The sequence below is a fragment of the Myzus persicae genome, unplaced genomic scaffold (assembly GCF_001856785.1).
Source record: "Myzus persicae strain clone G006 unplaced genomic scaffold, MPER_G0061.0, whole genome shotgun sequence".
Classification (NCBI taxonomy): domain Eukaryota; kingdom Metazoa; phylum Arthropoda; class Insecta; order Hemiptera; family Aphididae; genus Myzus; species Myzus persicae.
Window position 1 is genome coordinate 12,932 of NW_019103839.1, and position 25,755 is coordinate 38,686.

At 30.5% G+C, this 25,755-nt stretch overlaps 1 protein-coding gene across 3 annotated transcripts in view; it reads left to right on the plus strand.

Moving 5' to 3' along the window:
* Positions 1–25,755, plus strand: part of LOC111035414 (retinoic acid receptor RXR-alpha-A-like) — a 31,931-nt gene that overhangs the window by 3,881 nt on the left and 2,295 nt on the right. The window contains exons 1-4 of one of the 3 annotated variants that reach the window (XM_022317020.1): positions 4,349–4,803; positions 20,272–20,398; positions 24,360–24,512; positions 24,582–24,747. In XM_022317020.1, coding sequence (XP_022172712.1) covers positions 4,728–4,803; positions 20,272–20,398; positions 24,360–24,512; positions 24,582–24,747 — 522 coding nt within the window. In that variant the 5' untranslated portion in view covers positions 4,349–4,727. Of the gene's footprint in view, positions 1–4,348; positions 4,804–20,271; positions 20,399–21,709; positions 22,094–24,359; positions 24,513–24,581; positions 24,748–25,755 lie in introns of those variants that run through there. The other 2 variants (XM_022317021.1, XM_022317022.1) reach the window with 2 other exon arrangements.

Consider the following 25,755-nt stretch of genomic DNA (forward strand, 5'->3'; position numbering starts at 1 on the left):
ATTAATAATACTACTCCAATTTTTAGAACACTAAATACATTATGAAATATGTTATGTAATCTTCATTAATATTAATCGGTCAATTTTTGAAATACTTTGAGAGAATCATCAACAGGTTCATTTTTTACAGCAAAATTATTTAAATTATTTGATGTTACATGCACTATTGTTTGATTTAAGACTATAATTAACTTGATAATTTGATAGGTATATAAATTATATATGATGTACCTATATCTACAGGAACTTAATAAAATAACAGTAGTTAAATATGACCTAGTATAGTACAATATTTAAAAATATATTAATCACACAGGCATAAGCAAAACTACGGGTCAGGTCAATCAGGCCATGACCTGACCTAATGCCGACTGGATAACATACTAACTTTAAGAATTTAAAATTAAAATTATGTAATATCTTAGTAATCACTAATATTATTATTTTTTTATATTATATTTATATAATAATCAAACATAGACAAAGAGAATTTGTTTTTATTTCTACACAATAGTAATAAATAGGTACACAATAGGTATTACCATATTAACTAGTGAATTTTTTAAACCTCCTAAAATGTGTAAAATTTATACTACTCAAGGTACCTAACATACTTCATATTAATTAAAATCCATTTGTAAGTAACATTATTTTTATTAAATATGGTTTGTGTTATTAATCGTTATTATTTATTGTTAGCATTTAGAGTACAGCTTACACATTCTTCAAACTGCTCTATTCATCATACAATTTATCTTAACGATGCCAATATAAAAAAATTAAAGTCAGTAATAATTGATATTGATACTTTCACAATATGTATTTTTTGCATGTTACCTAAATAGAATACGTGTTTAATTTAAAGTTAAAAATTTGTAGGTTGGTACTTACATGTTACACAAGTAATATTTTTAACTATAATAATTCCCTCCATGACGCCTCAAAAGACGATGGTGTAGAGACCTCCTTAATTAATTAAAATCAGGCTCTGAAAGGTTCTATCAATAGATAGTCTCCCTCCTCACGTAAATAATGTCATGTAATTTTAATATTCGTAATGTATTTATGCATTTCCTTATTGTATACATTTGATCCAGATTGTAAATATATATTTAAAAAAAAAAGACTATAATAATTATAATAATAATGATATTAATCACATAAAAATTAATTAATGTAATAAGAAAACTCGACCCAAATAAAGTTAATACTTTAATTCTTGAATGTATATACTGGCGAGTCTCAATATATCCCTCCAGTTTGACAAAAGAAGTCACCAGTTCACTGAGACTGTTAAAGTAAAACATTCATGCACATCAGTCATCTATATTATATTACTTATACAGGTTTTTTGCATTAATAGACAGTTATTTATAGTTAATAATCCTCTGTACACTCGGTATTTAGAATTTATTGAATTTACATAATGTTATGTGTGTATTGTAACAATACAAAATAAATTATGTGTGTTGTTCATTGACAGCTGCATCAATCTTCCAGGTCTCTGTTGATAATACAATTTTTATCATTTTTATTAACTATTAAAATGAGTAGTGTGAAGACATAAGAATAGTCATCTTAGATTATATAATAACTATTAATTAGTCAAAATATCACTAATAGATTTTTAGTGAAATATATAGATATTATTGTACGTTATCATTGTTTTGTAATCATATTTATAGATCCTACTTATAATAAATACTGGATTTAGAGTTCAGACAATTTAATTTTATCCTTATATTGAGAATTGTATTCTATTTGTTGCTTTAACGTTGTACTATCTTTTTTCTGTTTTTGAACGAAGATGAACTGTGTAAGCATAACTTCCCCTTAATTTAAATGTAATCAAATAATTAAAAAATTATATACAATGGCTACCTTTAGAATCTATCTACTGGAATTTGCCTTCTTCAGGTTTTTAACATTTGGTTTAGTTTTAATGGTGGTAGACAGGACAGACTTTGTCTTACCCTCTCACAGTTAGTCTACAATTTTGCATTTGTCCATCCGCTGCACTATCTACTTAGAAAAATGTTTTATAGCTACTAATTTACTGTATTACTGTCTATACCACAACTTCCAATAGTTTGTACTTTGTAGGTGCTAGGAACTCTGTAGTCAGTAGATAGTTGTCATTTTGTTTTATTAAAATTGACACTTGTTCTTAAGTCACATAACAGTCTAAATATTTTAAAACTAATATTAATTTTTTTAATGGATCTTGAGCACGTCAAATATTGTCATTAACTATTGTAGGAGGCGAATGGTTAGCTTGGAACACGTGTATGTGTGGCAAAGATTTGCAAATTAAAAATAAAAACTAAAATAAAAGCTTAAGTGCTTAATGTCAGATGTAATACAATAATCATAATGTAATTTAGGTGGTATAAATTAACATAACATTATATACATTATAATATATTATTGTTGAAATTGTGAAATAAAAAAAGGTCATAACTCTTAAAAGTTCTCGATGTCCATTTCGACATTGTCCCCTGAGCAGTCTCATACCGAAACTAACTTTGGCTTCCGGTCAATGGAGGGTGTGAACGTCAGCATATTATACCTATGCAGTTGCTATGTATGATTTATATACATTATAGCATTCGTGCGGCGATGAACGTGATACTATATGTTTTGTCCTTGAACTTAAAGATTTTTAAATTGTTTAAGTAAAATTCACAACACAAACATTTATATATATGGTAATATTTGTATTTTATAATGTGTAATTTCTAAGGAAAAAAATGTCTATTTTGACGACAAATTCGCGTCTTATTAATGGCTTTTGGATATTCTAATCATCTAAACGTAAATTATATTATAATGTGTATACAATGCAGTATACACATCCGACATCCCACTAACAATGACTTAAATACGTGATTTTAATAGCCATGTTAGGTACCTACGAGCTATAAAACGTTTTCAATTCGCATATAATATTTAATTAGAGAGGAGCAAAACAGAAAACAGAAATGGTGTATACAGTAAACTAAGTATTTAAAATTAACAATATGAAATAGGTGATAAACTATTTGAAATAGTAAGTACTAAATGGCATTTCAATTGTTCAATATTCTAAGATAGGTATACCATGGGTACACAGATACTATAAATACAAAGTAGGTAGGTAGTTAAGACATAAAATGTAATTAAAATAAGTCACATTTACAGTCAAATTGGTGCTATACCCAGCTAGTTCCATAAACGATTATTTTTAGTTAGCTTTTTTAGTACTTATCACTAATTTTTCACTACGTTTTAACTCATCGCTAAATCGCTTAAGAACCACACATACTGGCGCGGGGGGGTAAATTGTGTTCGGACTAATTGTACTGCTACCGCCGCTGTGTGTAGTTACCTTAATGGTGCTGATGACAAAATACAACAAATAATTAATTTCTTGAAAATGTTTTAATTACACAATATCAGTTTTATGGTACCTAATCGCACACTAAAAATGCTGTAGGCACATGCTGTATTTCAAAATTATTTAGTTGTCAAATTCAATTGAATATTATTATTTATTACTAATACTGGAAGAACTACTTTCTGATTAATCGAAACTATAAAACCATCAAACATTTGTAGCATTAGCATAGTGCCATAGTACGTCAGTATCAGACTGTTGAATTATTTAGCATTAAAAATAAAAATAATATTGTCACCTGAACAGAAATCAAATGAAAATCGTAAACATTGATAGGTGCGCCTTTTTAATGTCAATTTGTCTTACATTTTGAAAAACTATTCAAATTTCTGCGACTTATGTTGATAATGTTCTAAATAACCTATTTCAAACGGTTGGCATATAAGATAGACAATAAATAGTATATGGCAATTATAAGAAGCAGGGCAAATAGCTACTATATTTATATTATTTTCTATTTTAAATACTTATTTAAGATTGCATAAATTCCGAGTTAATATTATAATAAGAATACCACAATTTTCGATCCGACAAGAACTATACAATATCAAAATAGACGAGCGTGATGTATTCTTAAAATAAATCTGTAGCCACAGGTAACCCGTCTTCAAAGGGTTACGGGATCGTCGGTGGGGGTAAAGATGACACACGGATCGAAGGATCTGGTGACGATGTAGGATATATTATTATTGGTGTAATCGTTGGAAACATTATTTAGGCGACATTGTGTAGAGCGCCGGTGGACGGTACAACAAGTACACATCGTACACGGCAATAAAGTAACAACGTTTCTCGTCGTCGGTATGGTCGAGCAAATGGTGGGGCGCGGCGACGAGGTTTCGTCGACGACCGAGCGGCGTGCCGGCGTGTTTATTTGGTTGCCGTCCGTTGCGGCGCGTACCTACATAGTACGTATTCGTTGCGGGGCCGTGCTGTTGCTGTTGCCGCTGATGCTCCGGCGTTGTGCCTCTCGCGCCAAAACTGTGTCACTGGGTGGGCAGAGGCACATCATTGTATAGCTATATCGGCGTGCGTCGGCCGGCTCGCGGGATCAGTGGGTCGTCCGCGGTGGTCCGGGGAACAGGCGCAGCACAGCACCGGCCTATAAAGCGTTCGGTGATTTTGTCGTCCGCGCGCGTATCGTTGTCGTTATTATATTTTCCGTCGATTCAAATATTATTGTTGCCGCGTCGTTGTTGTCGGTCCGGTCGCGCTTGAGTTTCCGTCGTTCGCCGTGCTCCGGCCAGCACCGGCACCGGGACGCTGCACCTGTCGGATTGAGTACTTGAACATGTTTAAGAAAGAAAAACCCATGATGTCCGTGTCGGCCATTATACAGAGCAGGGCTGCACACCACTGGGGCAGAGGTAAAACGCGGCTGCATTATACGATTGTGTATTATATTATTATTATTATAATTATAATAATCTAGAAATGTGTTCGTGTATCCGGTATAGGTTTCCCCTTAAAAAGAATGCCGCTTTAAAATAATAAAGACATTTTTGTTTGTGATACTGGTTCAACATGCATGTAATACCGGTGTAAATGCGTAATCCCTCGTTTTTTTTTTGGTTCTCTACCTATTTCATATCACCTATTTTAATTTATTAAAATATCATTGTAACATTTACGTGATATACAAAAAAAAAAAAATAGACATTTTGTACCGACAAGTTAAAAAAAATGTCTTGATAAACATTATACCGGTATATATGCCGATAATATAAACGTTAGGAGATTTTGCGGGTATTATTGTTTATGTATTCCGGATAACGAACGAATTTATAGAATATGTTTCGCACAGTATACTGTATAACGGTCAAACGGAGGCCCCCCTTGTCTGTTCAAAGTGGGGAAAAAAGGTCTACGTATTTATTCATCACTATGCGTGTGTGAGCAAGACGAAAATAATATTCTGAAATTGTTCGATATAATTTCGCACCAATAGAAAAAAAAATCGTCCGAACGGGACGACTTGTTTTTCCGTTTCCTCCCCACGACATCTCTCTCGTCGATTTGCGTTCGATAATATTTCATAATAATGTGGAACGAGATTTTTTTCTACCTAACTGTTTGAGGTGGTTTTATTCCGGCGTGTCATCCGCTGTGGGTAGTCCCCGAACACCTTTAAATCGTAATTTTCTGCGGACTACTTAGATTGTAAATATTCTTCGTCTGAGAGCGATTTGTTGAACGGGAACTGCGCGATGGTGTCTTAAATATAATTATTAACGCTCTAGCGTAATATGTTCTAGAGAGAACGAAAGTTATCCAACAAATTTGTGTGATTGTAATGTTTTTGAAATGAGGCACAAGTAAATGAAACCAAGTCATGAGTAATGAGTAATTTTGATTGTTATCCTTGCATACAATCCGTTATCGTTGTATTTATATAGATTATCGTTATTGATGAACTCAGTAATATGCTATCTCAAATGGTAATCAATAATTATTATTCTCGAAGTTCGGATTACTGCTATATATATAATATATTTTTGATAACTATATACATGGATTTTCAAAGTACTTTATTATATATTTTGACGACAGAACTATAAAAGTTAAGTGTTCTTAATCGTAATAGTCAAAATGGTCTTAAAAATGCATCTCATGATAATGACTGTACTCGCCGTCCAGAGTTATTGCCGTAACGCCGTTGGTCGTCCAGGGACGAGGGTTATATATCGTTCAGCTCATTGTAAGATAAATGATTATTTTGGTGAAAAATAGCTTTTTGGCAAGCCAAATATATACGCTTATCAATAAAATAGATAGTGACCTAAAGATTTGGTTTTAGATTTGAAATGGAGGTACAACTGTCATCTACTTATAACTATTTTTTCTGAAGCATATTATTTTATAAACTATAAGTTATAACTTATAAGTAGGTATGCATAATAATTGCACTGTCTATGTTAAGTCTTAAAAATTATTCCTATACGCTGTATGAAGTTTCAGTATTATCGGAGCTTTAATAGTTCTCATTGTGTAGCTAAATATAAGTTTACTCAGTTTTAATGATGTAAATCGATACTTGCAACAATAGTATAATACCTTGTATAATACAACAATAATAAAAATGTATTTATAAGGTATTTATGAGAGTTATTTTCATAACCATGTATACACAATACATATTTTTGTTCACTTGGGTCATCTATATTGTAAAACTCTCGTGTACGAAATTTAGATTGCCGAGCATTATAGTTAATGTAATTCAATGTATATTTTATTCATCATAAACTGTATCTACATATCATTGAATAAATCAGTCGTGATAAAAAGAAACGGAATAATCAATGTTACGAAACCGTTTCATCCACTGCTGTCTGAATATATTTAGATGAAACCATATTGTTTATAATATGAATTTGATTTGATATTCATTTGATACGGGATAAATACGCTTCAACTCTGTAGTATTGGAATTAAGTATTGTCATAAAAAATAAAACTCGGATAATGTTTTATAATAAAAGATTTTTGAAAGCGTTTATCTTGATCGTAGTTGTTATTAACCATTTCTGTTGTAGCCCTCAGACTCTAGCTATGACCACAAAATAATATTATGTTAATTTAGAGACGGGAAAACTCGAGTCGATACGCGCGCGTGTCAAATGCAGTTGTCGGTTTGGACGTACTTATTTTTTATTCACATTCGAGTTTAACGCGTCCGTTTCAAAATCGTAGTAATAATATAATAAATAATAATAATAATAATAATATGTATAAAATGATGTACGTATAACCACCGATCGTCGTAGGCACCTTGTATTTCTCGAGGTTGTCAGAAAAAAATCAATAGTAAAATCGATCATCGTCCGTGCCGTTGTCAAGACTCAAGATTATAATATTTCACTGCTATTCGGTTTGGTTCGTTCTCATTTGTTTATATAGGCATTATAATTTATAATACCTGTATGTCTACTAAATAACAATAAACAGTCTCCCTCGCGTGTGTTCTACACACATCGGACCTCTTTAGAATATTATTCATATAGTCATCGAGACCAATAATAATATGATCGACGGACGACGACGGTCGTAGTAATATAATATAATATCGTCGTCCTCAGCAGTTGTCACAACGATCGTTGCAATTCCCGTGCATGTGACGTATATCGTAAATGACGTACCTTTAATAATAATAATAATAATATGTATCGTGACGATAATAATAATGATTATAATAATAATAATAATAATAATAATAATATCCGACGACGACGTGTGGTCGGGCCTGTTGTGGTCGTCTTTAGTGCGGTGGAAAAGAGTGGTGCGAGTGAAAAATGATTGACGACGACGACAACGATACGGTCGTTAGCGGCGGCGCGCGCGTTGCCGCCTTCAAGGTCGTCGTCGCCGTGCCCCTCGTCCTCTCCGCCCCGCTGACCTACCAGGAGCTTCCTATTTCGCACCTCAAGGTCGTCGTATCGCGCGCGGGACGCGCACGGGGCCTGCAGCAGTTGTACACATACGTGTTTGCGCGTGCAGCCGGGAAAACTCGCGGCGAGCGGTAGGCCCGGCTCTCGGCGCCCGACTCCTCCGGTGGGTACGGCGCGCGCGATGACGACACGACGGCACGAGCGCTCCGTACTCGAGTACACCGCGGTGTCGTGACATTAATACGCGCGTGCGCCCCACCCGTCCGAAGATGTAGCACAAAAAATCATTAGAAAATGTTATGTTATTGTTAATGGGTGTAATGGGTGTTATAAAATATTGTTGCGTTTCGTAACACGGCCGACCTAAGGTTAGGTTGCCGTTGTTGCCACGACGGTTATTACGGCCTTTGGGCTTCCGGACGACGGACCTAACCCGTGAAATATTATATTGAAACGATGGAACGTCGGGGGAAAAGACGGTGTAGTAATAACCGCGGAAATGGTCGTAGACGATGTCGATAACTGGTGGTCGGCCGCGAGGACGGCTTAGAAACGATACAATCATATTTTTTTCAAAATTACATTTTTCCATCTATAGTGAACAGTAAAATATGCTTTTTTTCATCCGAATAGGTGGAAAAGTTACTGTCCAAATCCGATTCATAATATATATATATGAACGTATCGATACTTGTTTTATCTAAGAACTTCTGACTTCTGCAAGTAGGTACCTACTCCCACCATGCGGGGAAACAGATTGTTTAAAAAAAAAATTAAATATTAGTATGACAAAATATTATAGATCGTACTTTGAAATGCATAATGTTCTTGTATATTAAATAAATATGTTTTTCACTATGTAATTTTATTTTATGATTTTGGGGGCAGCATTTTAAATTGCTCTGGATAAAACAGGACGTTTGTTTATTTGGTGTAAACAGGTGTTGACGCATCATCAAATAAAATATATTAAAATCACGATTTGTTGTTTCTGCTTTGCCTGTGCGATGTGAACAGCAATTAAAAAACAAAACATAATTATTTTGCGTCTTAAACGTTTCCATTTTCAATTTTTGGTGTAAACGAACAGTTTTTGTTTTGTCGCTGTTTCTTGTTAGTCACCAAATTTACAAATTCAGTTTGTTACTGTTTTGTACTTTTTTTGTAATATGCCCCTATATATTACTTCAATTCATAGTAAATTTTCTGTGTTAGAGTGACAAAAAATTATACTTTAACAGTAATATCGTAGAAAATACGTCGTAAAGATGGAGAAACGGATCTTTTTTTTTTAGCGGATTTTTCGTGTCAAAGCTACATAGGTACAAGTGTACAACGAGCACGTAATATATAATTGTATTTCGTCCGACTGTTTTTCGATGCACAAACGTGAACTTATTTTTAGTCTCTGTCGACGCTAGCACGTGTTATATTATACATTTTTACCGTATTGATATATATTTTATATCGCCATCTCCTCCTCCTCCTCCTCCTCCTCCTTATTTTTTGTAATTTTTCCAGTCGTTTCGTACCATAAGTGATGTGACGTTGACTTGTAAATATTTAATACTTACGAGCTACGAGTACTTTTTCGTTCACTGTTATTTCTTAATGTTTGTGTTTTTCATTTTACGAGTGAAGTGGCACTGTGGCAGTAATTCCATCCTTGGCAAACACTTCAAATGTAATGGTCTACATTCTTTTTTCTGTTTCAATATTTCTGTCTCAGCTAGCTTCTAAAATAATATCGTTGATATAAAAATGTAATTGCCTACAGTTTATTTTTTTTTAATATTGAATTTTTGCTCTTGCAGTTTGAATCATAAACGTTTATAGGTAGGTAGTTTTATATCATCATAAAATATAATTTTAGAAACATTGTTTATATGCATTTTTCCTTTGCAGAAATTTAGTTGCAACTTGTAAAACATATTTTGGTATTAATAAACGATGTAGTCTATAATTTTAAAATGTATTTATCTTAAGGATAAAATCACAATCATGATCATGCAGTGCCGCAGTGGTATAATATGTTGGTATCAGAAATTATACATTACCCGCTGATTTATTGTTTTTTTGAATCACTTTTGTTATCTCAATGTTGTTTGTTTGGAAAATATTTTTATTTTTTTTTCACGAGTTATCAAGATATTGTTCTAATATTGTCAAACTTAATATAGGTAATTTAATATTAATTTAATAAAAAAATACTCTTACAAACTCTAGTCATATAAATTTGTCATATCATGATTCATCAGTCATTGCCATACCAGATGCTATTGTGCAACTTTATAGGTTGTATATATTATATTGTATAACTATAAAAATATTGACTCTGAAAGTCGATCTATTAGAATTTCTTCAACGTTTTTTACCGACGTTGGTTTTACATTTGTGGTGATTTAAATTCAATATTTTTTATCTAGTTCTATGTTCTTCTCGTTTCTGTTCAAGCAACTGTTAATATAGAAGGGTTAGCTAACATTTTTTAATCACTGTGCTGGTGGATATTTGAATTGAACCTTATCATTAAACGAACATAATATTAACCCTCGAGTATAATAATCACACGATTACTGCAATATATTTATAAATGACATAAAAAAATAATCTCAGGTATTATTAAAAGTTATAGAAAAAATGTGAAATTATATACCGCGCCACTGCCAGTAATTAGTAGTTGCATTACTCGTTAATATAATGTCACCTATATAAATGATATATAAGATAAATTATAATTTATAACAGGTACATTTTTTTCTAAATCTAATGTTAACTGCTGTTAGAATATTATACTATTTACTAAATATACCACTTTTATTATTATTATATGTACATATTTACGCCTATAATATAATAATTTATATTAACTATAGAATTGACAATCTATTGTGTACATTTAACAAAAAAGGTTCACTGCTGCAGAGTAGTCAACAACGTACTCTGATTAGTGATTAGGTACCCCGTGCGCACGTTGTGTCATGTAGAAATATATATATTATTATAGTAAACATGACGGTAATGCGTTACCAACATTCGGTTAGGTACCTATATACGACACAAAAACCGGCTTAATGCTGGTTATTTATAATTGGTCTTCTCTGGTGCAGTCTAGTATACTCAACTGCTGCTGTGCATTCGAGTATTGTCGATTGTAGACTTAGTTCGCATTAAATCGTGATAGACATCTTGATGATCACATAGTTAGTTACTAATTACTATAAATGTATCATATTATGTTTATTGCTCAATGTCACATTACTACTCTTTAATATATATACTTCGCTATTATAGTCACGCGAGAACCTTTAAGAACAGTGTCAGCCATAATATTATTACACATTGTTGATGGAAAATTAGTGCGTTCATCAGTCCCGTCAGTATAAATCGCTCTGTTTCCATATACAATTGAAGTTATCATTAAAGTTAGAAAATATTACTACATATTTGTTAATAGAATTTCGGTTGATTGCATTACATTAGTTTGTCGAATGCAAAAGTATGGTTGCCTCTTATTATTTAAGTACTTTTGAATGATTTCAACAGCATTCGCCTTAATATTTCAAAAAACAGGAGAAAACACCTAGTATATTGTATAGTATATTGTATTACAGCCATAAACATAATCAAGATTTAATTGTAATGTAGCAAAATCTAGCTGTAGAGTTTTGAATAATCGGGAAAAAAATATGTGCCTGAAGGGGGATGAAAATCAACTTAAAATAGGAATAATCATACGAACACAAGATATTACACAATTTATATTTTATATTAATGTATGTAGAATCGAAAATCTTCAAAATACTAAATATTAATTTAATAAATATTTATCGGAAAAATATAAAAGTGACAATTTGAAAAATAAAAAGTCCACGTAATGTAAGTTGTTGACAAATTTAAATCTGCTTTCAGAAGTCATATCCGATAAATAGATCGACTATGAATTACTAACAAAAAAAATAACATTTTCACCATTAAACCTACTCTACGGTATTGAAATGTGCATATTCGTGTGGAAGTAAGACGGCTAGCTCGAATATTTTCTTCATATTGCCTATATTAAACTCCTTAGGCCTTAAGATGACATCGTACCAGCGAGTAACATGGTAAATTTTACGTTTAGAAAAATCAATTTTTTTTCTGTTATTTTTAATAGTAAAGTGAATTGGCTATTTTCAAATTTAAAGCAAACGTAAGAATATTACATGACGTCCTGTGTATAATATGCTTTTTTTAGTACTAATTTTGACGCAAGTTTTAAACATTTTAAAATTTTAAATTTCTTCAAAATTAAAATATCAACGAAAACACTTGGGAGGTGTTCTTAAAGATAATATTCTTACCATTAAATTTCATTGTAGGTCAAATTACTTTAATATTAAAAATAACAGAACTCAGTATGAATTATGTTTAATTTATAATTTGCTGTTATGCGTATTTAATAAAACGGAGTAGTTAGCACAAGTACTATGTCCTCTTAAACATTCTTATAAATCATCTTAACAACACCAGTCACAAGTTGAATAACTAACTATATGTGAATCTCTATAATATACAAATATTAAATAGACGTTTTTGAATTGTTGCATCACTTTACAAAGCAATATTTAATCCAGTTACAAAATAATTGTTTTTATTTTTCTAAATAATTTCGAAGACTGGGCTATGTACATTCTAAAATCATCTTTAGTTCAAACTCCTCAATTTTGTTAACGAAAACAGCTTGCTGCTGTGTGTATAACGATAGGTACATTTTCAGACTTCAACTGAATATCAGCGTAACTATTTTCAGTTCTATTTCATAAAGTATTAGTAATATACACATAACCATTAAATATGGTATCGATAGTAAATACTAAGTAATAAATTATAAATTTATATGTCAAGTATTTAGATAATACACTATATGGTTTCGTATGCATATTAATACCTTATATTATGCAGGTGTAGTGGATCAAATATTTTTCAACTCTGAAATCTCATTCGATTACAATATAATATTATACCTGTTATATTTATCGTATTTAATTTGTACATACAATTTACATATTTTGAAGTCCTGTTTTCATTTCTCATAATACTGTCGCGCCGTCGTGGTACCGATTATATTTTATCTTGTTTGAGTTAATTCTAACACTTTCAAAATGAATTCTTAGTATAACATAAATTAATACTTTTTGTATTTTGTAATCTACAGCAGTGGAGATATTTAAACATTTTTATTTTAAAATAATGTGTGGAATTTCGTTCATTGGAATGAAATATATATAACTATGGATTGACAAGTCCGGAGCACTTGTTTCGTGCATATTTTTATCGTTCGTAAAAATCAGAATATTTAAATTTAACTTTTTGGAAAACATTTTTTAGGGCCTTTAAAATCTATAACATTTATATTATTATTTTTAAGTGGCGTTTTATTGCGAAATCTTAGCTATTCACTTTAAGTTGCAAAGAAACAGAAGACAACAATGGAAATTCGATGTTCAGACGTACAAGTGTACAACGTTATATACAATACAGTACAATTATAATCTGATGCTAAAATCAATTGCGTCATTCAGTTAAAATACAATATGAATTGTTTATATTTGTATATATTATAACCTATGCGTTTCTATATTATGCACTATATGTAACCGCATACATGCATAATATTGTATTGTGTTGAATTATTAAAAAAAATTATTAAACATAAAAGTTATTTGTATTTTGTAGGTATACCACTTATGGGAAACACAAACAATTACCTAAGGGATCAATTTTATAAACTTTCTAGGCTTAAGTTCAGCTCTCTGGACTCTGGATTGTATTCCAATTAACATTTTTGTTTATCACTTTCTTAGAACAAAATGTTGTTTATGTCACCATCATTATAAGTTTCCCATCCTCGGTGTACACAATACGCCTAGTTCTACATCATAGTACCTATAGTATATTAGTATTGAGATTGGACTCGCAAACGTTTATTTTTTATTTTTATCTCGTACGTATTATATTTATTAGTTAGGTACCTACCTTTAATATTCTCGTGTTTGTTTCAATAAATTATTTAATAAAGATTTGTTTTCAATTAAAAACACCCGATTTGACGTCGTACATATTATCATGCCCATAATATATTATGTACTTAAAAAAAGGATAGTACCTATGCCGCATGTCTTGAATTGGTAAATCAGAAATGAAATGCTTTATGGCAGATATATCTGAAGCGGAAATGTGGTTTTGACCCTGAATGCTCTGTGTAACCCAATCGTAATACCTACGACGTAAAATAATATCACTGCTATTTAGCAATCTGTGTGTATACCATATACCGCGACTACCCGATGACCCAATATGTACGTGCGTCAACGTCTGTCGTGGACGGCGTGGGGCGGATAAGATATGTATCCATACTGTTTTCTTTAATTTATTATTTATTAAATACCTATATGGTTATATAAAACATTAGTGCGTTGTGTACAATAATATTATATACGTATCGTTCCGATTCAGATACAAATCGGCTAATTAGTATTGTGTTCGAATTCGAAATGCGACATGTCGTCCAATATCATCGTTGCGTGAGCACCAACCTTGTACAAATTCGATAAAACGAACGCTTGACGTGCATTTTTGTAGTGCGCGCGCGCGCATGTGCATGCTTATAACTGCATTGAAATCTCCCACCCGTCTCCGCCCGGGCGCTGCAGTTCGCTGCATTTCATAAATAATTAACTTATACTTACACGTAACACGTGTATACGTACGAGAGCTAGTATAGTCGTGTACCTAAAGCGTATATTATATATATATATAAAGCTCTTGTCCGCTCGTTCCATTATTAGACGTTGTCAAAATGTCAAGGCCGATCCTCGCAATTGATTTGATTGGGTTACCCCCATACGTGAAAATTTCGTTTGAATGTGCCTACGTGTGTTTTTTTCCCATACGTTTACGTGTGGTATTCCGCCGTCAATGGTTCACAAACCGTGGATGAATAATGCACTATGCATTTAGGTATAACGTATAGTGTACTATACTGTACGTTTATTACGGGTAATCATATCTATATTACAATAATAATTGCAGTATATTCTATATAATTTTGCAGAAGTGTAATATTTTGTTTAATAATATGCTCGAGTGCAAATAGATTACTTTACTTATATATTTGACTATAACACAATGTTCTCACAAAATATCTTTATGGTGGGGAGAATCAATGGTGCTCAAGCACAGAGACCCTTTCTCCATCTCTCAACTAAATCACAGGTCAAAATGTTGTTGTGTAGTATAATTATTTACATCTCTTCAATCTCGTATAAGTCACAGCTATCGCAACCTAATAGTTCAAACATGTTATGCAGTTATAATATGTATGTTAGATATTATATTGCAATTAAAATATATTATGCCATGATGCAAACGGAGGTGCAAACTTTTTACGCTGATCAAACAAACACAAAATAACAATACATTTTATGTTTTATACACGCGTAATCATTACCTGTTTATTCCTTCAAATAAGTCAAATGATGTACCAACGTAATATCTTACAATATATTTGTATACCTACGTTTAGTACCTATTTACAATTATTTTTTTTTGTAGTTGAAATAAACATACATTTACTTTGAGCAGAATTTAAGAACGATAACATTTTAAAGTGGGCATTGATCTACTTTTTTAATTGTTTATTCTATTTACTCGTCACCTTAAAACGAAGATACCGAAAAACCGACGAGAGATTATAAATAATATTTTTATCTGATATTTGGTAAATTGGAAATGTGGAGCGATATTATTCAGTATGTTATGTGTGTGCATAAGACATCGATTACGAATAAGTGCACCACGCTGTTCTTCAATGTTAAACTAACTTAGCCTTACCTTTTAATGTCCTCTAATTTATTGTACAACCTTCATTTTATTTTTGAGTGGAGCGATGCATATTGTATTGCCGTATTGGTTATACAATGATGTGTGGATGTTTTTTTGTCCGCTTCGTCAACTCTTGGAGCAGTAAAAAAATGTCAATCTTAAACTTTGAAGGGGTTTTCTAGTTGCAATTAGATCTGGTTGGTAGTACTTTGTGGTAAAAAATGTCCTAATACTTTTCAAAAATATCGAAAAAAAATGATACGCAAAATGGTAATATTAACCTCAAAACTGTTGCAGTTTTTTGTAAACACTTTAAATTTTCGGCAAAAATTTATGCTAGCATTTCCTTGGTGGCTTGGTGGGAATGTGAGATATGATTTTAAAATATTTTGGCTATGTTTATGCTATTTATAAACAGTTGAATTGTTCAACTATTGTAGTTTTTTTTCTATTTAAATTGCTAACTGCATGTTTTTGTAAGGCAGAAACCTAATGCGGCATTATAATCGTTTGAAGTCTAATATTAAAATTTAACTTAAAATAACGATTTTAGTTATATTGTTGAAATTAAAAACACTAATAGTAGAAACTTAAAACATTTCTCTATTGCTTAAATTATTATGTTAAATACACAATGACATTTTCAAATTTTTACCCTAGTTTAAAGCTATTTAAATTTTAAACCATTGACCTATAATATTCAATTCTACTTCGGTATTGAGAATTGACATACCCATAGTCAAAACTAATGGTCAGGCCATGGCCTGACCAAATACTGACTGGATAACATACTGACTTAATATAATTTAAAATTAAAATTAAAAACTTATTTTGTAATTGAAATTTGTTTTCATATTTATCATTTGGCTTGCTCTATAATACAATTTAGTTAACAACAACAATAGGGAAATACAATTGCATATAATACTAAGTACTAACTATATAACCTGACTATTTATAGTATTACCACCAAAAAAATTAACAAACATAAAATACTATGCTATATATTATGTTTTGGTGTATATTTAGGATTCTGTGGTGGATTGGGTACAGAACTCAGTGTATTTTTGAAACGTGGTTCAAATATTACTCTCTAAACAGTCTAAACTTTTCTAAATCCTCTATAAACAATCTCTTAAATGTTCATAAAAATTAGTCGATTATTTTTTGATTATATAAGCTACAAACTTACAATAATTTTTATATTTTATAAATTATTTAAAAGTATCTTATATTTTTATAACCCGTGGCAACTTTAATACAAATGAAAAAAAAGTTCTATAATTTTCATGAGGCAAAACGAAATTTCTGTGTAAGACAGTTTATGAACCTAACCTATAAAAAGGTTGAAAAATGAAGCTATAAATATTCCCCAAGTCTCTAGAAATATTTGTTCAAAATTCGACGCCAATTGGTTCTGTGCTTTCCAGTCTGTATAAGGCCTATCCAGACGTACATTATTTATACCTAGATACATAATATATGTTACTATTTTTTCAAATATCAGTTCAATTAACTTCCAACGTTTAATTGAATTCTAATTGAACATTAGAGCTATTTAGAAATATATAAATAAATTACTAAAGCTTAATAAAATAAATCAACTATATATAAAATACCCTTATAGAAATAGAATCTGACATATCGTTTCCGCATAATTTTTCGTATATGTAATGAATAATGATTTATCGTTGAATTAAAATGTATCGCATCCTTTACAGTGATCTATTCAATGACTAGATACACTAAACCGAATATATAGAAATTTGACTTTCACGGTATTAAATAATTTTCTGTTTGTACGTATGTACCTAGGATTTTAGAATAGTTTTAATTTTACTCATTTGGACAAAAACACAAATTTATGTAAAATTGTGCAGTTTTACAATACAACTTATCCGATTTTAATATGTGAATATAACAACCTAATTAAAGAATACCTGGTATTTAATTAAATTTACATGTATATATAATATAGGTTTGCCTGCACCAAACTAATATTCTCGACTCCGACAGTAAACAATTAGTGTAATCTGATAGTATATAATATAAACATTATCACAGACGTCTTGTTAATAGTGATGATGATTGGTAATCGTTTTGAACTTGTTGAAACCTTAACTTTGAACATCATATTAATTAACACTATATTTTCAGTGTATAGGTACACATCATTGCCTAAAAGCTAAATCACAATATGATTTTTTATGTATTATACCTATTGGCTGTTGCATTATTGTTTGTGAATATACAACACAGAAAATATATGATTATATGCGATAATATAGATTAAAATTTGTTTTTATTCATTTTTCTTTCAACGTATTTTTTATTGTTAACACTATATATACCAAATCAAGGGCATACTAGTCAGCAGTTGAAAAGAGGATACCTATTATGCAGCGAATAAAAGTATTCAAGGTCGTATCATTATGCTACTTGTGTATTTTTTTTTTACATTAAATTTGTAGAGGTGAAGGTCGAGGAGAGTTTTCGCTCTCAATATGTAGGTACTCGGGAAAACAGAGAGACATAAATGTGACACACAATAATATTACCCATATCGATTGCCTATCGATTTGAGGTTGAAAATGGACTGCAAAGTTGAAGTCCTTTCAAATTTCAATATAGGTGCCTATTATAAGTGAAATGTAGGTACCTAGTCATTATTGCTATTTTGCTTTTACTGTTTTCAGGTATACAAACCTGATATCAATCGTACACGTACATATTATGCGTTTTCGGCTGGCATTAGCTTGTTGCCGTGTGTGTTCATATACACCACAAAATGTGGATGTGTTATTATTGTTAATCTATATTCACAACAATGTAACCATAAGATACAGTTGATATTTAATATTACGCATAGTTTCGACTGCACGAATAGTGTGTTAAAGTGATAATATAATATTTTTTATTACCTACTGCAGTTTAACATGCACAATGCACATCCACGACATAAATAATATTATAATATAGGTGTATAGGTATGCCTATTTTTAATCTATTATATTATTACCGACGTTTTTTAGTTTCTTTCGAGGTTACTTTATTATTGTATTGTATACACTTTATCGCATGTGGATATTTCAATTTATGCGTCAATACTATGTATATAATATGCATTATGTACACTATACATTATATATATCAATATATCATACATGTACTCTGTAGTTCCACGATTTCACAGTAACGCAATATATAATATAATATATGTGTGTGTGTAATGTATATTACTAGTATGCATATTATACGAGTACCTAGACTACACACACGTATACAACACTATATTTTTGCTATTTTCGAAAAACATCGATCATAGCTGTGGTATTTGTTGTAACGTATGTTGTGTGTATGTGAAATGGTCGTCGTGTATTAAAGCGTAAAAAAAAAAAATCGCACGCCGATTATCTTTGTCACTCGTACCTCATATGCACGGTAATTTGCCAAGAAAAGATTTAAATGAGATTAATATAACAAAAATGTAGCATTTTATTTTAATATAAAATCGAGCATTTCTCGATTCTATAGTTTATTTTTTCGTCATTATAGTATACTGTAGTCGGCAGCAATGTATAATTGGATCCATGTGCAGTCTGATTATAGCTGCCGTATTCGTATCTCCGATGAAAAATCAAAAGAACCTACATAAAGTACAACTTTTGTCGCCGCTTACAGGACTCACGATTAGTTAGTTAAACAGTTCACTTATTCGCCTATTGGGCTCAAACGGACTGGTCTCAATTTACAAACGTATATACTTCCTATGTAGGTATTAACAAAAGAAAAAAAATTGTCAATTGGGCTCACTGTACACTAGTTAATTGATAGGGGGAGGTTAATGTGTATTTTTAATGGCATAATTTCACATTCTACAATAAATTTCCCCGATTTTATGGCGTATTTATTTTAACTAAGAATTCTATTCTTTGACTCTTTACGTCAAAAAATACCGATTTTAACGTCTTTGAAAATATTTATTTTTAATAAAATTTGAAATTTCAACAATAGGTACCACATTTTTGAAAACAAAAGTTAATTTTCCCTTACCAATGACAGCATAGTAGGGATGCCTAGACACTTTGGTAAATAAAGACATATCATATTATAAATGTACTATAAGTCAATAACGCACATCCCGCATTCGTACAATAACCGCCGTTGGTAGAAATTCGATCTTGTTTTTCCATTACTCGATCGAATATTGTCACAAGCTGTTAAATGTGTATTATAATATGTAATATGGTTAATACCGCTACAACCATATATACATCATAAATGTTATACATGTACCTATACGTATTGTACACATATTTGTCTTATGCAATGACGCGCAGGTACCTAGTTAAGCTCTTCCCTTCCTTTTGCATATATTGAACAAACCGTATAGTTATGTAATTACTAACAATTGTAATGTGTAACATATGTAATGTATGACGTATATATTATTCAGGTAAACGGTTTAATTTACATAATATCGATATATAAATTTGGGTATAAGGCAATAATTTCCAACGTTCAACTGTTTTTCTTATGTACCTATTTATTTTTAATGCCTAATATTTTATTCGTGTGTTTACAGGATTAAGATTGGACAATAATCTGTCTCTGAGTTCAATGGGTCCTCAGTCGCCCCTAGACCTCAAACCTGACACGGCAACTTTAATGGTTAATTTCAGTCCTCCGGGAGCTCCTCTAAGTCCTGCAGGGTAAGCATAGTTTATACCGATTAAATAATTCGACTGCACTTATAATACTCATTACTCAACATTTATTTCGCTAACCTGTGGATTAGAAGTGAAACATATGGTATTTTATTATTTTGATTACAAATATTAAAAACAGATTAATCTTAATTATCATTTATTGTTGTTGATTTATTATTTGTATTAATTACTATTGATTATGATAGTTATTACATTATAAATAATTAATGCAATTATTTTTAGTAGTCTCGGCATGAACTTTCTCAACCCGATTTAATCTGACAGCTTTAATTTAGAAAATAATAAACGTGTAATAAACCAAACATTTTGTATTTCATTGCACCTATAGGTATGTTCCGTAGGCCATAATAGGAAATATTCCTACAATATTAATATACTATGTTATGGATGTATGTGTAATATAGTCATCATGTACATATAGATTCTACTGGTTTTGAAATTCAAATATTTTTTATTTACATGGAGTATAAAAAGCATAATAGGCTTATGAAACGTTTTTTCCTTAAAAATACTTATTTAATCTGACAAAAATTATTCCAAAAAGAATAAACTTGTAATAAACCAAACATTTCTTATTTCGTTGTATCTTACTAATGTCCGGTTTTTTTTTGGAAATATTACCATATTATACTATATTATTATGCATCTACATACAAAATAAAATCGTGTGCATACAGATTATTCTGGTTCTGAAACTCAAATATTTTTTATTCACTTGGAGTTTAAGAGTAATAGGCTTTTTATATGAAACGTTTTTTTTTGTTCCATAAAAATCCGGATTCTTGTGTTATTTATCTACAGATATAGGTACCCCAAACATGAATAATATTTACATATATTTATATAATGTGTGTATAATATGTGTAGTTTTTTAATAAAGTGTGTATACCTATCTAATCATAAAACCGGTCGATAAAAAACTGATTATTGTTCATTCCGATATAATATTCTCATTATCAAACTTTTTAATTAAATTCGTCTGATTCGATGTTTATGCGTTGGTATTTTAAAATGTATAATGTGTATACAACTACAATATAGGTACACATCACGTATACATTTACATTTAATTAAATAATATAGTATCTTATTTTTCCGTGAAAATCCGACCTGTAATATTATTAATTATAGTGTAAATATTGAATACCATAATATTATCTAATATTCCACTGAACACGATGTACATATTATTAACATTATCAATAATGCGCCGTCGACGTGTAACAAACATAAATGACCTAATATTATTACAACCAATATAATCGTCATTGTTGTGTTTATACGATTTTTTTTTCACTAACAAGCCGTATTCATCAATTATTTCATTCCGTTATATTTCGCAATGCTCTCGCAGTGTGCACGTCTCAGTTGTAAATTAATTTTTGCATAGTAGGTACATATTTCAGTGTACGTAGTGTATATCACAGTAAATCAAAGACAAACATTTATTTTGGCTGACAAAATATATTTTTGCTCGTTTATCATAATAGTATTTGCATTGTACAATGTACATATTATTTTAATAGTGTGTTTGGTCTTCAGTGTTGTTATACCTACTCGATGTTCGGTCCAAATAGTGTGTTTCAACGATTTTTATTATTTTTTATGTTAAATTGAAGAGTTTTCGAAGACGTTTAAAATGTATTCCAACTCGTACACCATGTATTCAAGTGACAGGTAAATTGTAATGATGGGTTGGGTTAACGCATTGTTTGAAACTTGAACATTGGACGGAACGTAGGTACCTGTATGAAAGTATTGTTGTTATATTTGTTTATCGTTTTTAATAAAATACGTATTTTATAAAACGTACGTTTTTACTAAGCACTCTATAGGTATTTCTATCGGTATAACTGAGATTTAAAAGTTACAGAGGTTATGCTATATCAAAATCGATAAATATAATTATATACCTATGTAGAAGCGTATACAGTGTGGTTGAATAAAAATATTAAATTTTTAGAAAATCTTGTTAATTTTTTGTTGTGTTGTGGAATCATGTTTAAAGCATGCAACAGTGGGGTACCTTATATGAGGGGCTAAGTGTATACTTACGTTTGTCGCCTCTGAGTAAGATTTATAGTATTATAGTAAAATTATGAAAGAAGTACCTTGGTACCTGCTTAATGTGTTTTAACTTCAATCATAATTTTTAAATATAGGTGATACCTATTAGAGACTAGATAACTTTTTTAGTACATTAATTCTCTATTGTAGTCTTTATTCTATTGTATTAGTGTTAAACTTACTAACTACTTACTTTATTTTAATTTTATCACTTGACTTTTAAGACTATTATAATTTTAAACCATAAACAATTCATGGATTATTGAAGTATTTGTATTTTATTTGTGATTGATTTTAATATTCCACATCTACAAGTATACCTAAATTAAATTAAAAATTGTGAAAAGTAAAATGTTCTCTTCAGTATTTTATAAATAATTACTATTCTTATTCTTCTTCTTCAACAATTTTGTTGTGATTTATTAGAAGTTACTTATACTTATATATTACTTGTAATATTACATGCAACTTACTATAGTATTTACTACAACTATTAAATAGTGTTCTATGTTAGGTTTTTAATTTACTATACATATAAAGACATATGTAAAATATAGGTACGTATACATAGTTGTCAGTATGATGTGATTGATATTTATAATTAAAAATGTCTATATCTTTAGATTTAAAATATTTCTGCTTTTGCATAGTCAACTGTAATTGAGTACATACATTGCTATACAGCTATACATTCATTCACATTCAAAATTGTGAATTTAAATTGTAAATAAAATGTCTTAATACTGTGGATATTTTACTTTGGTATGGGTGTTACAAAAATTTTGTTGATCCGTTATATTTAAAAAGTGTAGTACTTACTGTAATTATATGATCATACATAATTCATTAGCATACTTTGAGCAATTCGATTAGGTTTATTATGTACAATATAACTGATTTTATGCAAAATGTTTAATGTGAAACTTTATTTTTGGTAGGTCCACATTTTTCTGATGTAGACTATTTTTATTAAATAACTTTTTTAAAGTAGCTTATGTAAGTAGGCAGTGGCTGGCATATAACCGTTTGATACCCATATCATATTATATGGAGTATTAGCAGTATTACTATACTGCAGTCAATGATCTTTTTTGTATTATTAGCTTAGTCCACTATTTTTGCAATGATCAATGTTTACATTTTAAAGTTTGTTGAAAATCAATTGTAACAGCTATCTAATTTAAATTTTAGCTGTACTAATTGTATAGAATTATAGCACCTATTATATTTATTATTTATTATAATTAATGGTATTAGAAAGCCAAGTGTCTGAAATATAAATTGAGCTTTTGGCTTAAAGGCTGTGTTTTTTTATACTTAGGTGTTTATATTGTTTCATTAAATTTTTAATTTGTATATAATACAAACACTAGAAAATATTGTTACTTATACAAAAATGTCACTAAAGCCCATTAATAGTAATAGAGTGTTATCTAATTAATTTTCCAGAATTGATAAAAATTGTTACAAAATGTGCAAATTAATTTTAGTAGGACATACGCTATATGAAATATGTTTGGTTGAACAATGAATTCATAATGAATTATAATATAAATCTTATGTGCATACATTTATTTATTATTATTCAATCATTGATTTGTATAGATTGTTGACCTATTGGAGCGTTAACACACAAATATCAAAGAGCCAATTTTCATTGTATAAAATGTAATGATTTAAAGAACAACTATTCCAGAAAGTACTAGAAAGTCATAATTTTTATGTACTTAAAGTTAAAAAAAAATAGCTTGTTGTTTATGAACTTAAGTGCTGTCTAATCAATAATTGAAAAAATATATGTTGTTAAACACAAAAATGTCAATGACTAGATTTGTAATAAATTTAAATAACGTTTTTCTTGTTTTAATTTTTTTAGATTATACAGCGTCGATCGGAACAGTATGATGAATAATTCTTGCAACGTACAAGACTCTCCGAATTACCCGCCCAACCATCCACTCAGCGGTTCGAAACATCTGTGCTCCATATGCGGCGATCGCGCCAGTGGAAAACATTACGGAGTCTACAGGTAACGTCCGCGTTTTTCTCATTTTTCCGCCAACTAATCGTAATTACGCATATTTGCATCTCTATATAGCTGCGAGGGGTGCAAAGGGTTCTTCAAACGCACAGTGAGGAAAAATTTGTCATACGCGTGTCGCGAAGAAAACAAATGCATCATCGACAAGCGCCAACGAAATCGGTGCCAATACTGCAGGTATCAAAAATGTTTGACCATGGGCATGAAAAGAGAAGCTGTGCAGGTGCGTTGTTGTCGTCGTCCGCCTTTATTTACAGGCAGCTTTAAACGTTTTTGTACTCATACCGTACTACCGTATATGCTATATGACATATGAAACTATACAATAATAGTAACATCAGTGGTACACATATATAGGTATATTCCATATTTCTAGCCTCCATGTGTCGCAACCAGAGGCGTCAAAAGTTTGTCCTGCCTATGACAAAATATATTATAGTTAAACTAATAGCTGAGGAATTTTTTTTGCAGTACTTGTGGGTGGGTGGTAGGTTGCTTACCTAAGCTTTAAAAATAATTATGTTACTGACGTAAAAAAAGACACTGGCTTTTTTGGTCGCGGATGTGAATGGTGCATTGGTGCCTTAAACACGAGCGGGTGTTCGAGATTTTCGTGATATTTTTATAAAAACATAAACCGGTAATAACGATGTCATAAATTATTTAAGAAATTATTAGGTTTAAACATTTTTGTAGCAAATGGGTTGGTTTGTAAGATATTTAGACATGTGTTAGAATTTGTGCCCTACTATTATAAAAAAATAATAATTATAAATATCAACAAATTTTTAAATATTAGTATTTTAATGTTATAAATTATAATATTATGTTGTATGATGTTCTAAACCCATCTCCCCGTGGATTACTCATTTAAAGAGTAATTATAAGGTGATGTCAGATTTTTTATTACAAAAATACAAACAAAATTTACTATAAAATCGGAACTTCATATATTTGCATATTTGGTACTTAAAAAAAATATGTATTCAGAATCTGATTGGACACCAACTCTTCCTGAAATACATTCATATAAATTATAAGCTGTTATGCAATTTTACGAAATGTTTAGTGATTGCGCCGCACTTTTTAAGTTATTACCCATAATCATGTAGGTATAATAATATTTTGTTAATGAAATAATTTTTTCAATATTTTCATACAAATAGGACTGCATGATGTTTAAAAAATAGTATTAATAATACCACAAATTTGAACATGTAAAATTAATTTA